This window comes from Onychostoma macrolepis, chromosome 03 (assembly GCF_012432095.1).
Source record: "Onychostoma macrolepis isolate SWU-2019 chromosome 03, ASM1243209v1, whole genome shotgun sequence".
Classification (NCBI taxonomy): Eukaryota; Metazoa; Chordata; class Actinopteri; order Cypriniformes; family Cyprinidae; genus Onychostoma; species Onychostoma macrolepis.
In genome coordinates, this window is record NC_081157.1 from 15949236 (window position 1) to 15964258 (window position 15023).

General features: G+C 36.8%; 1 protein-coding gene across 5 annotated transcripts in view; it reads left to right on the forward strand.

Annotated features, from left to right (window-relative positions):
- The window catches only part of prkcab (protein kinase C, alpha, b), a 183283-nt gene that overhangs the window by 127914 nt on the left and 40346 nt on the right, over positions 1-15023 (forward strand). For all 5 annotated transcript variants that reach the window (XM_058768483.1, XM_058768484.1, XM_058768487.1 and 2 more), the window contains 3 exons: positions 12041-12197; positions 12271-12405; positions 14467-14560. In XM_058768483.1, the coding sequence (XP_058624466.1) occupies positions 12041-12197; positions 12271-12405; positions 14467-14560 (386 nt within the window). The remainder of the gene's footprint in view (positions 1-12040; positions 12198-12270; positions 12406-14466; positions 14561-15023) is intronic.

A 15023-nucleotide genomic window follows, 5' to 3' on the forward strand; every position in this document is an offset into this window, starting at 1 on the left:
ACACCAACACCATGGTCATTTAACCAACTTTTGGTGCTTTTGGCAGTGTGGGCAGGTGCCAAATCCTGCTGGAAAATTAAATCAGCATCTTTAAAAAGCTGGTCAGAAGAAGGAAGCTTGAAGTGCTCCAGAATTTCTTGGTAAACAGGTGCAGTGACTTTGGACCAACACCAGCAGATGACATTGCACCCCAAATCATCACAGACTGTGGAAACTTAACACTGAACTTCAAGCAACTTGGGCTTAGCTTCTCCACCCTTCCCCCAGACTCTAGGACCTTGGTTTCCAAATGAAATACAAAACTTGCTCTCATCTGAAAAGAGGACTTTGGACCACTGGGCAACAGTCCAGTTCTTCTTCTCCTTAGCCCAGGTAAGACGCCTCTGACGTTGTCTGTGGTTCAGGAGTGGCTTAACAAGAGGAATACGACAACTGTAGCCAAATTCCTTGACACATCTGTGTGTGGTGGCTTTTGATGCCTTGACCCCAGCCTCAGTCCATTCCTTGTGAAGTTCACCCAAATTCTTGAATCGATTTTACTTGACAATCCTCATAAGGCTGCGGTTCTCTAGGTTGGTTGTGCATCTTTTTCTTCCACACTTTTTCCTTCCACTCAATTTTCTGTTAACATGCTTGGATACAGCACTCTGTGAACAGCCAGCTTCTTTGGCAATGAATGTTTGTGGCTTACCCTCCTTGTGAAGGGTGTCAATAAGCCCTTTCACACATACAGACTTTTCCGGAAAATTACCAGTAAATTGCCGTAAAGAGATCATGTGTGAACAGGACCTTTTCAAAAATACCAGTAAATTAGTTCCGGCAATTTACCGGTATGAGAAGTTGTAACATTACCAGTTAATTGCCGGAATTCTGCTGTGTGTGAACGCAGAAGGAAAATTACCGGTATGAGCACGTACGAGTTCAGAACGCGGTGACGTAAGACGTATACTCCAGGCCAATCCAGAGCCGTTGAAATTCAAAATTCAACGGCTCTGGGCCAATCATAACATTCTGATGCAGATGACGCATTTACTCCGCGCTGTGTTTGAAGTCGTGCGATATCTTTGGGCCAAAAAAAGCAGCATGAACGTGAACATTTGGCACACAAATGAAAACATCAACAAAAACACTGATCGCGTTTACCCCTCCATGTTTACAAACACAACACCGTGAGGCGCAGCCGTTTAGAGGTCATTTCCGTTTTATGATGTCACAGAATTTACCGGTAATTTAAAACCGATGTGTGAATGGTGCTTTACCGGAAAAAAGACGGAATGCTGTTGCCTGTGTGAACAGCGCAGTTTTGAATTTACCGGTAAAGTCGTTCTGGTAATTTTACGGCAATTTACTGGTATTACTATGTGAAAGGGGCTAAAGATTGTCTTCTGGACAACTGTCAGATCAGCAGTCTTCCCCATGATTGTGTAGCCTAGTGAACCAAACTGAGAGACCATTTTGAAGGCTCAGGAAACCTTTGCAGGTGTTTAGAGTTGATTAGCTGATTGGCATGTCACCATATTCTAATTTGTTGAGATAGTGAATTGTTGGGTTTTTGTTAAATGTGAGCCAAAATCATCACAATTAAAAGAACCAAAGACTTAAACTACTTCAGTCTGTGTGCATTGAATTTATTTAATACACGAGTTTCACAATTTGAGTTGAATTACTGAAATAAATGAACTGCTGCTGTCTGTGTCCCTAATGTTAAACAAATAACAGAAGAAAAATAAAACAAACACTCACTGTGCTCTTGATGAAATAAGTGGGTAACACTTTATTTTGATGGTCCCTTTTGAACATTCTGTTGACACCAAGTAATGTTGCAACTACATGTCAACAAACTCTCATAAGAGTATTAGTAGACTGTCTGCTTCATATCTACTAACTCCTTATTGTGCTGGTCTCCCAACAGATATTCTACTGACTATAAGTAACTTTGCAAGAACATGTCAACAGTCTAACCCTAGCCCTACCAGTCAACTAATACACTACTAACACTCTAATGAGAGTTAGTAGAAATGTAGGTGCAACATTACTTATAGTCAATAGAATGTGTTAAAGGGACCATCAAAATAAAGTGAAACCAATAAGTGTTGCAGATTTAATAATCTGTTTTTAAGGTTACACTTTATTTTGATTAAAACACTTTAGGCATTCTACTAACTTTGCAACTATATGTCAACTAACTCTCATTAGTATTAGTAAACTGTTAGGTTATGGTTAGGGTTAGTAGAATAAGTTGATATGTACTTGCAAAGTTACTTACGTATATAGTCAGCAGAATGTCTGTTGGGGAGTATCAAAATAAATTGTTCTAATGACTCATAGTTGACATGTAGTTGCAAAGTAACATTTAATTTATACAGTAAAGACTGTGCAATGCTTTTTTTTCAATTTCTATAGCATTTCTTACCTAAATACTACTCTTAAACTTACTCTTAAAAGACATAAAGCACTGTTTATTTAATTTGTCTTTCTATAGTATTTATTTGTGCTATTGCTTGTAATTTGTTTATTGTTCTTGTATTATTACTGAGTGTTTATTTATCTTTAATAATGTTTGGACTTTATATTTGTTAAACTAGTAGATTTTATCAAAATTGCTTGTTTGTTTGTTTGTTTGTAAGAGAAAGTAAAAACCTGAACCACTGGCCCATAGAAAGAATCCTAAGGAACAGTTCTACTAAACAGGGCAAATTAGCGTGAGACAGCAATCTTATAAAAGCACCAATAGGAGTGAAAAGTCCTGCGGCTCATCTACTGACAGTGTGCAAATTAAAAAAACACAGACACAGCCATGTCATTTCCATAAAGACCAACGCAATCTACCGAGAGCAGTGCAAATTAGCATAGGGTAGCAAACAAGTGGAGGGGATGATAATCAGGTGTGGGTAGTCTGCTAACAGCACAAGCGCAAAATGGGTTAAGACATGCTTTTGGGTGTTTGTATTTGGGCGTTAAGTACTGGGGCAAGACCAGTAAACTGACTACTGCAAAGCTTAGTATATCACCTTGCATGATTTATTAACTACTTGTTTATTAACATGCATATAGCATATTGGCACATACCTACCCCATTCATCGAGGCAAAAGTCGTAGCTAATAGTTAGTTAATAGTGAGAATTGGTCCTTAAACTAAAGTGTGACCAAATATTCTCCTACAAATGCATATTCAGTAAGGTCAGCTGCAAAAATAACTGTGTCTACTCCTTTTCATCACTAATGTTTCACTATGTGTCTTTAATAAAATCATGACAGTAGTTTGGCTCGAGCTGTTAGTAAATCTGGCCCTATGTGTTGAGCCCTGAACATGAAATTTGGCTAGTCCAAAAATTATATTTATCCAAATAGTCCTTGTCATTTTAATGCTTCTGCATTATTAGTATAATTTGCATAATATGTTCCTATTTTTACATGTTTGCGTGATCCTTGCAAGTTCACATTAGTCTTATTACTCAGATTTTATAATACTGTGATGCTGTTTTTCCACAAACTGCCAGTTAGCATTAAGCTATGATGGTAGGTCATGTGTTGGGGGTTGAGTGGGTTTAGAGATTGAGCGTGTGTGTGTGTGTGTGTGTGTGTGTGTATGGAGGACTCGGGGTCACAACAGGACATATGCAGGCAGCAGGTATGAGGGAGCTAAAGTGCCAGATGTCTGGCCTGATGCCCGGCTGCTGTGATGGTGGGGGTTTATGTGGGGGAGGAGACTTGTATGCCAGCCTGTGGCCACTCAGAGACTCTTGCTCCAGTGAGCACATTCCTGTGAGCTGGCATTCCTCTTCCCTGCTGTGAGAATATCATCTTTGCTTATCTCTGACCTTACACTCACAGACATGCTGAAGTCAAGCAGGGCCTTCACACTGATCCACTGATAATTACTGTATACATCTGGAGAATTCATCATGAGTCCCGTTCAGCAAGTTCTACAGTTATTAAAAGTCATAAATTGTGATTATAGTGATGAGGCAGTCATATTCTATACTGTTGCATTTTATTTCCCCCTGAATTGCACTTGATGATGTTAGTCAAGGGTTCTTTCACCACACACACACACACACACAAACAACACAATGTTTAATTTGTTTTTTAGCTGTGTGTTCCATGTTGTTCCAAACCCATAAAACGTTTGTTCTTCCTCAGAAAACCTAGGAGACTTCTGTTCATCTATTAAAAGTTTCAAGCTCCAAAAAGGTCATAAAGTCACCGTAAAAGTAACCCATGTGACTCCAGTGATTTAATCCCAATTTTATGAAGCGATTTGATTGATTTGCATGTGGAAACAAAATATCTTCAAATGAATTGCTTTTATGAGGCCTTTATGAGCTTCTTGGAGCTTGAATCCTTTGATTACCTGGACTTTCAGGAGATTGACGAAACTCTCAGTTTTTATTAAAAATAACTTCATTCGTGTTTTACAGTTCAACAGTAAATGATGAAAGAATTGTCATTTTTGAGAGAACCATCCTTTTAAAATTAAACTAGAAAGATAACTTTGATAGTGTCCACACCAGCGGACGATATCGTCTGTTTATTCTAAGCACATTCTTGTCTGCTGCTTTAAATTCTCGAGCTCGTTATAGCAGGATTGATTCTGATTGGGTGTCAATGTTTTTATCATTCATCAACTGGAAAAAAACGCATTGGACGTGATTCCAACGATATTGTTTCTCTGTGCCTTTATCGTTATTAAACGAAGACCTAAAGGGCAAAACATCCATGGAACTGCAGGACAGGCCTGATAATTTTCATCTATTTCACAGCTGCAAATATTTAGATCACCTTTCAAAAGAAGAAAACAAAGGTATGTGAACAAAATGCAAGTTTTGGCCATTTGCAATCCATTTTAAGCACCCGTGACAATATTTCAATCATTAAACAGTGCGACAAAACGTTGTAAAAACGCTTAAAGTGCCTTAATATATTTAAAACAGTAATATTAAAATATCAAATTCAGTTATCTCTATATTAATGATGCGTAGTTTACATAGGCAAGCAGATGAGGCCGGAATATGAACGCAGTCCGCTTAACGGTTCAGTGTTTTCCTTATAACGGTTTCCTATGGGAAACCATTTAACGTGAAACTTTGCACATTGCGTTTATATTCTGGCTTCATCTGCTTGCCTGTACAAAATATACATCATCAATCAAAATATACATCATCAGTAAGGTGTTTACCAAATTTCGCCTTTTAATATCTGTGTTTTACTACATTACTACTTAATGCAAACTGCATAAAAATAACTGGCGGTCAGTGGAGCAAAGCTTCGTTTTGCCCTCCAGGTGGAGGTGGTTTACACTCCTATAAGGGTGTGACGTCACATGAAAACTATCAATACTATCAATAAAACTAATCATTAGCAGAATTCGAAGGAAGTATTAACACACGTTTGTTGTGTCTGGAGAGGTCATGTGCCGGGAGCTGTAAATTAATTTTGCTTGATTAAATTTGTCCAGCCAAGAAATACAGCAGCATCCATGTGCACATGTTCTGCACACAACAAACACGCACAAATACACCCTCAGGCTGGGTTTCCTCTTTTTACTCACACTCTAAGATGCTTTCGGTGCAGACCTGAGTGCATCGGACATCACAGTTCTGTCCATATGGTTGGTGCGAAAGTGGTTTTGTGAACCTGGCTGAACCATTCAGTCATCCCTATTTACACTACATTAGTCATCATCTCTTCAGTCATGCTTTTCAGTGCAGGGTATTAGACTGATGGCTAAATATTGATCATCATTTAAACAGGTTTTTGAAGGAAACACACTCTTATTAGATATTAAACAAGTGGTTGATACAAGAATTGCTTGTAATAAAACAACCAGTTTTATTAGACAGATTTTTGCATTTTGGCTAACTTCACATTTTTCACCTTTTAACTTTAACAGCAAGACTATGCAGGTACTAGTACTAAACCAGCATAAACCAGTCAGAACCAACATGGAACTTCATGTTGGTTTAAGTTTATCTTGTTAGCAGGATGTGGAGCACCAGATACCTGCTGTAAATCAGAAATATGTCCCAGGCGTCTGACACAGAGGCAAATATAACATTGGACTGGCAACTTCCTGCCTGTATAGTATCTCAAACTCTCGATCAATGCAGCAGGACTGACACAAGCTGTCCTCTGTGGAGGTGTCTTATGTTGGTGATAGTTTTACTGTTGCGATAGACATTTTCTTTTCTTTTTTTTCTCTGCCTATGAAAAAAAGAACTGACTGACCAATGAGATATGAGCTGCTGCTCATACACAGTACACATGGTTCCCACGAACATGGGAAACATGGAAATATTTAGGTTGTGTTTATCAGACCTAAAAAAGTAATGGAAGATAATCAGTCAAGCAAGCAAACAAACAAACACACTACCATTTAAAGGGGTCATGAACTGCCTTTGTTTTTTTATTTTGTACTGTTCTCTGAGGTCCACTTATAATGTTATCAAGATTTAACATCAAAAAACATCATCATTTAGAAGTAATAGGCTATTTTCTGTCCTGTTTTTGACCCTCTTCATCAGAACAATCTGTTTAAATATGTGTGGCGGATTGTAGACTCGGAAGTAAATGCCCACTGCTATGATTGACTAAAAGTTGTGTATGTTTGACAGCCTACATCCTTCACTGATGGACGCTGCTGTGATTTAGGTTAAAAATGCATAATAATATCAATCGATCTTTAAAAAGAAACAAAGCAATAGTGATCACATAATAAAAACAGTTATTTAGTTATTACTTGTGTGTTGCGACATGACTGTTGGATCCAGTACAGTCGCACAGCATCATCTTTTAGTTTCAATCTTTCTGAAAATCCCTCGTCGAATTGTGCCTTGTTTGTAAACAAATCCACAGGGAAATGAAGTGAACAAAGAACCGAGTTCTTACTGACACGGTCTGGATCTTCATTAAAAATAAAGTTCATTCACTCTTTCCTAATGTTAGGATCAGAATGAAGGCAATGCAAAGACAGTTTTTCCACAACTTGGCACTGCACAGCATCTTGTTGTCTTCAAAGCCATCTTTATCGTTTGGTTTCTGCGTAGATCTGCGTGTTCACCTCTCTCTTTATTTACACGACATGCACGAATCGGTGGGTGGGGCTAAACAGGCAGTGACGTAGAATCGGTGGGCGGAGCTAAACAGGCAGTGATGTAGAATCGGTGGGCAGGGCTAAACAGGCAGTGATGTAGAAGCAGGCATTGATCTTGTTAAGCTAACGAGAAAGTTTTGAGTTCTGAAACTTACAGGATGTTTTTATACTACAATGACCTCTTAAATGTGAAAAGATCACGTTTTTTTTTTTTTCTTTTCAGTTTATGACCCCTTTAAAACTTTGAGGTCAGTAAGATTTTTTTTTTAAAGCAAGAACACATTAAATTAATCAAAAGTGTCAATAAAGGTATTTCTATTTTTTTTTTTTTTTTTTTACAAAAATATTAAGCAGCACAACTGTTTTCTACATTGATAATAAGAAATGTTTCTAGAGCAGCAAATCCCATATTAGAATGATTTTATGTGACACTGAAGACTGGAGTAATGAAATAGAGGAATAAATGACATTTTTAAATATATTAAAAAATGAAACATTTTAAACTGTAATAATATTTACAATATTATTGTTCGTTCTGTATTATCAATCAAATAAATGCACCTTTGGTGAGCATGCCAGCTGTGCACAATCAGCACCTTATATGTACTTCTAGTACAGGGTTTTCACTTAGAAGTCACAGTCCTTTCACATGCAGTTTATGGCATTTTGCTTGTGATATGAATCTGCGTTTTTGCATATGAGACCTCGCACTGGTTCAGATCGTTGTCTGTAGGCCTGAACTTCTGGAGTCTGTTTGTCTTCTTTGAGGGTTTCATTACATAACCCCCCCTTCCCCCAAGCTTTGGCCTCAGCTAAACACGTCGGTGGTCCCTATCAGCACTTCCCTCATGGATCCCATTTGTAACGGAGGGCTCAAGTGATGTAAGTCTTACTGTGGGTCCTGCCTGAGGTACGGCTCAGTCTTATCAGCCTCTGTCTCTCTGCATTCTGGAAGCGGTATAACAGTGAAAGAGAAGGCACTGCCCAAAGTTGTGCGTTCTCGCTCCACACGGAGGATGGAAATGTCGTGGTTATTATTTAAAGTGATGACTGTAGGTGATATTTAGTGTCTGCCAGTTGGGATTCACTTCATGCCATACTTTTGTGTGGTTTTATTTTATCTATGACTCATTTTGTTCTTGCTGCCAGATATTAGATCAGGCCTTTGACAGTATAGCTGTGATATGCTGGTCGAGGTGGTGTTGATGGGTCATCAAATGGGAGGATGAAGATAGGCATGGTATTATTGGCTCTGTGGGCATGAAAAGTGCTATGCATTGTTTCATTTCCTTATTCTGGAAACAGTGTCTATTTGTGTACTTTATGACTGTCCTGGAGCTTTCTGTGGAGATTTCTTGCAGGTTAAGGATCTCATACAGACACCAAATGCACAGAGGAGATAAATGCGACTGAGTGTTTTGATTGAGATTTAATGCTGTTATTGTATGCAAGTTTGTTTATTTTGGGCTGAAGTCAGACGGAGGAATCTTGGCTGACCCTTCCTGTTTTGTGGATAAACAATGGGAAGAAGCGAGCTCATCTGACTGCATTTATCAGATTACCCAGCATGCCGTGGACTGGACATTTGGTGGTTATGTAACAGCACATCTGAATTTCTCAGGCTATTCGTGCGATTTGAGCGTCCATGGAAAACCACATGTAAAAATAGCCTTTGAAGATTACGTTTTAGGAATTCATGCTGCCATCCGTCAAGATCAGTAAGATATGTTTTACTGAAGTTTAGGATGACGTAATATGGGCAACATATTATTTTTTTAACATAATATTTATATGAATATTAATAACATAATATTTGATCAGCTATAGATTCAAATGCATTTTTCATCTAAACATTCTTAAGGAGCTGATGCCAAAAACCAACTCTGGCCTTCAGAACTCAATAAAACTTACTGGATTAATAACTAAGATGAAGGAATTATTATGCTACACTGTAAAAAAATATTTTTGCAAGTTGTAAATAAAAGAAAGATTACTGGATTACATTTTAGAGCAATACTGTTTCAGTTTTTCTACTTCAAAATGTCATGTTTAATTACTTGTCATTTCGGTCCCAATTTATTTTAAGGTTAAATTCTTGCTATTAACAAAGCATTAACTGACGTTTGCCTCAATAAACTCCTAATTTGCTGCTTATTAATAGTTAATAAGGTAGTTGTTAAGTTTAGGTATTGGGTAGAATTAGAGGTGTAGAATATGGTCATGCAGAATATGATCTTCATAAGTACTAATAAACAGCCAGTATGTTAATAATAGGCATGTTAATAAGCAACTAGTTAATAGTGAGAATTGGTCCCTATACTGAAGTGTTACCGCCATTTTTTTTGTAATGGTTTATGAAATATACTGCCAGTTTCTACACCAAATATGTTTCAGCATATAAAGGATCAGACATCATCACAAGGTTTGTACTAAAGGTGTTAAGAGTGATTGGCCATGGTGTTGACACATGTATATGTTTACTTGAGCTGGGCCAATATTTAGTCCATGTTGTTTTCTGTTGGTGCTTGAGCAAACTTAACTAAACAGTGTTTGCAGCATGTCTGCCTTTGATACTTTTAATTTAAAACAAAGTCTGAGCTATCAGATTCTGTAAAGTTAATATGTTTCGTAATGTTATATTTATGTCAGGAAAGCCATTCAATGTACAACAGCTCATTAGTCAACTAGAAAAAAACTCTAGAGGAGCATTTTGGTAAATGTATGCACTGTATTACATATTCATTATATGATTTGCTAATTTGCAGTGTAATTGTTTGTATACAATCAGTTTTTTTTTTTTTTTTTTTTTGGATTATGAAACAAATATCAATTGGCTTTTGGACTTATTACATTAAATCACACTTCAGTTTGTGGACCAATTGTCACTATTAACTAAACTTAACTACGACTTTTTCCTCAATAAACTCCTCATCTGCTGCTTATTAATAATGAGTAAGGTAGTATGGAGTAGGATTAAAAGATTAAGCAGAATCACAAGAACTACAACTGACTTTAGCAACAGCCTTTGATGAAATCAACTGAAATAAAATACATTAAATCTCTTAAGATCGCAGCAGAAGATGATTAATCATCTCCACAAACAGCATCACCAACTTCACACATTACTAACCAGTTTGACTTTTTTGTCATGCGTCCAAAAATGTCTTATTAAGAATTAACCAACGTTTAGATGTTGAATGATGAAAATAAATACAATTTGAACTCACCATTGTGGTGATAAGTGTTTGCTTTAGTTGGGCTCTTGACCCTTGACTTTTTAACATTAGTTTTTCTCTGGTTTCTGTAACTGTTTATGAACCACATTTGTTATAGCAAGAAAAACGTGATCAGGTTAAATTGCCCATTTATTGATAATGATGTAGTTGTCATGTATAGCCTGATTCACTGATGTCATCAGTGGTAATGTCTAATTTAGTTTGTCACTTTTATTTTAATGAAATACTATGAAGAACTTTAAAAACACTTTGCACACCAGTTTAGAACATCTGTACTGTTTAGACACACAGAAATCAAGAATCAGCATATGAATCTCAACAATGGTGACTATCATCAGATTTTACTGCCTTGTTTCGTGACGTTCAAAAATCATATCAACATAATCAGAATATTTTGTCACCATTGCTGAGGTTCACATGCTGAATCTTCAGGTCTATGAGTGCCAGAACGGAAACTTTTTTATGAACCATATTTATAAAAGTGGCTTATAAAGTTTTCTCACATTGTCATCTAATATCATAGAACTGCAATAATACAGAAATCATAAAAGGACTGCAGATTTAGATAAACCGCAATCAAAGACTCAGACATATTACATGATTTTATCATAAGTATCTTGCCATCACATATGTGCTTTATAAACACATTTGTAACAACCAAAGACAAATGTATAATTAAAATGTCAAGGGTCAAGAGGCAACTAAAGCAAACACTATTCACAAAAACGGTAAGTTGAAAGAAAAAAAAAAAAACCTAGTTGACGCAACATGATTTAGGTTAACTGGACTAGGAAATAAAAGTCAAGTCAACTTGAGCATATTTATTAACTGGACTAATTCCACTCTAATTTAAAGTTGTTTCAACAAGAAATATGTCAAGATAACAAAAACATTTTAGGCAGCGGGGTAACAATGTTTTTTTAGTTGACTCAACAAATAGTTTTTTACAGTGCAGTTGTTTTGAATGATTAATTAATTATGCTGCTTTCATAATCAGACTTTGTCATTACATGTACAAGATGTTTTTCTTTTTTTTGGGGATAACTTTTGGCACAAATATAATTTCCAGAAGACTATGTTTAAAGACACATGAAAGGAGATTCAGCTGGAATTAACATCGGTGGATCTTTTTCCATCTGAAAAGCCTCAGAAGAGCGTAAGGAAGCGAACGGATGAGCGCGACCCTCCTCGTAGATGTCGTATCTAAGCAACAGCCGCAGAAAAAGCCTTGATTCTTGTTGACGTCTCTCTCTGTCAGCTACCAAGTGTAGGCGATGTGGAGAGTCAAATTAATGGCCACTATCACTATCACTGTCAGACCTTGGGAATGAGTTTTCTATGCATTAGACCTACTTAAGAGATTTGAGCGATGTTTTCCACACATTCAGATTTGAAAAAAGTGAGCTCTGTTTAAGTTGCTTCCTAATGTTCCTGTGAGAAAGACTGAAAGAGACAAGTCTCCCCCTTTTGGTCATTAATAGAAATGCAGCCTGCCCGTTTTGACAGCACCTTCTTTGTTCTGTCACAGAATCATTTAGCAGTAAACTTGCCTATGTAAGATGAGATGGTGGCACTTCCTTTTCCTGTGTCCACATGTTCCTCAAAACCTGTTTATACAATTAAAAAAATAACAGTGGTGCATAATTTCAGTTTCTGTTTTTTGTTTGAAGAGTGTTTTAGTTCACCGTTTGATTTCTTTCTCTTTAATCAGTGGGTGAGGCCCGAAATCTGATTCCCATGGACCCAAATGGCCTGTCAGACCCGTATGTGAAGCTCAAACTCATCCCAGACCCCAAGAATGAGACCAAACAGAAGACCCGCACCATCCGCTCCTCGCTCAACCCCACCTGGAACGAGTCCTTCATGTTGTGAGTCTGTCAGCGTTAAACACACCCTCTCAATGCATTGTAGATGTGTTTTCTCATACATGTTTGTGTACAGTAAGTTAAAGCCGTTGGATAAGGAGCGTCGTCTGTCCGTGGAGGTGTGGGATTGGGACAGAACCACCCGCAATGACTTCATGGGCTCCATGTCCTTTGGTGTGTCTGAGCTGATCAAAGCTCCTTTATGTGGCTGGTGAGTCAAATACACTGACACCACAAACACTAATGTTTTCCTCACATACTTTTTAATGTAAAATAGTTGAAATGCATATACAGATAATTATTTTAATACAGTGGCTGATATTACAGTATAAATCATGTTATCCCTGTATTTTGAGTTAAACTGGTGCTTTCACACTGCAGCTCCTATTCAAGCAATAAACCCTAAAAGGACATGCTTTACAGTGATTTTACCACAGGTTCTTAGGCACAGTGCAACATGGAGTATAATAACTGTAGCACACAGTCTTAAGGTCATTATTGGAATATAGTAAGACACTAATGTTCAATAAATAGTGTTAAGATATTAATAAAAAAAATTACAATTCTTATATACAGGTGTGGTCATAAGTTTATATACACCTTAGTGAATATGTGCACTGTTGAGGAGTTACTTTTAAAAGTAATGCATTGCAATATTGTGTTACTCCCTAAAAAGTAACTGATTGTGTTAGATACTTTTTTATGGAAAGTAATGTGTTATGTTACTTTTGTGTTACTTTTTCTCATCTGGGTTGGGCTTGTTTATTTGTTTTAATATAAAAAAAGTTTTATTTTTGGCAAATGCAAAAGCCCTTTCACACCAGAAATGAATAAGCCTCCGGCTGAAGGAAATGTAAATTTAAAGAAATTTTTGCTTATTAGTATGGTTGAATTGAATCAACAGCAAAGACATAAATTAATAAAATGGGGTTAAATACATAAAGGATAGTTGTGTTATTTAACAGATTTTATTATTACAGTTTTTGTCATATTCTGAGTTTGCATTTTACAGTTTTTATTCATTTTGAGGAATATTGAATCTGTTTTTGTGCAAGTGAGATGAGTAAATGCATGTTCACATTTAGTCTAGAACTACAGTAACATCATGTTTATGTGTTCCCTAATCTAAATTGTTACTAAATTTTCACTCTTAACTAACTAATAGTAAGTAAGGTAGTTGTTAAGTTTAGGTATGGGGTCGGATTAAGGGATCCATAATATGGTGATGCAGAATATGACATTAATATTTGCATTATAAGTACTAATAAACAGCCAATATGCTAGTAATATGCATGCTTATAAGCAACTGCTTAATAGTGAGAATTGGTCCCTAAATTGTGTTACCAAAACATTTTTACACCCCCCTCTTAATGCATCACGTTGACGTCTTAAGCATCATGTGGTTTAACTGTTTCGGACAAATAAGAGAGCATTAAGAATTAAGTGTATGTAAACGTTTGAACAAGGTCATTTTCAAATACATCTTTTATTTTGTCTTGTAGATATTTATTTATTTTTAATTATTAACATTTAAAAAGGTGTGTATAAACTTACGACCCCAGCTGTAGTTTATAAGTTAAACTGTGGGCCATTTATGAAGAAAAAACAAAACAATTAGGGAACTAATGATTTGTGTATTAATACACAGCAGGTGCAGACTATTTTACAATGCCTTAGAAATTTTAGAGCCATAATAAATTATTATAATGTAATATATAAGTAAAATAAAGTGTCAAAACATTAAATAGTTATAATACACTAGATTTAGTACCGTGAAATCTGGCATAGAAGAGTTTCTGTATTATTTGAAATGGAAAAAATTATTCCTGATCTGATTTGCTCCCAGTATCACCTTAATATCACTGGTGCCGATCGTTAAAAAAGTCAATATGCTCAGCGTCTAGTTTCGACAGTGTATCTTATAAATTACAGAGTGATCTATGGACAAAAGAGTGTGATTTACTTTAATATTGAGAGATAGAGACCAGATCTGCTACCTCAGGTTTATAATGTCATATTTATGACAACGGGAAGTTCGGCTTCTTACTAAAGCCATAAATCTACAGATGACAGTGTACCATCATTCAAGCATTTTAATGCACATTGCTGTGGTTTATGCCTTTTTACTGCCATGCTGTATATGCAGGCATGTGCTTTTTGTAAACAAAGAGTGCCATGGAACCATGCTCCTATTACTGTACCATGCTTTTTTAGACTGTATCATGATGCTATTTAAAGTTTCAGTTGTGTCTGATATTCTCTTGTTTGACAGGTATAAGATGTTAAACCAGGAAGAGGGTGAGTACTACAACGTGCCCATCCCAGAGGAGAACGACATTAACCTGGAGCTGCGGCAGAAGTTTGAGGTGAGAGTGTGTGTTTATCTCTTCAAACACACTCATTCATGACTCATTGTCATGCCAGAGGAGCGTTGAAGAGTCCTGCATGGCTGTTCATTCTCAAGTCAAGTGATTAAATCGCGCTTTAATGTGTAGTGAATGTTCAAATATCAGCAGCGGCCCAGCAGTGCTGAATCATAGGACGCACTAATACGGCTTAGACTAGAACGTGACTCTCGAAGACCAAAAAGCCACTGTCAGGGTCACCATAGCAACCGTTTCCATGGTGAGATCTCTGGTTGGTGGGATGCTGAGGGATGCCAGGGACTCGATGGGTGCTCAGATCCCTTTGTCAAGTGTTTGCTTATTATGCAACGACTGTTTGGCTTTATAACGGTTTGCTATTGTGTGTCTCTCTTTTTGGAAACTCCTCAAACTGTTTTGTTTTTTCACATCAGTAAATTCACCATCTTTCCTCTTCTGGGGTATT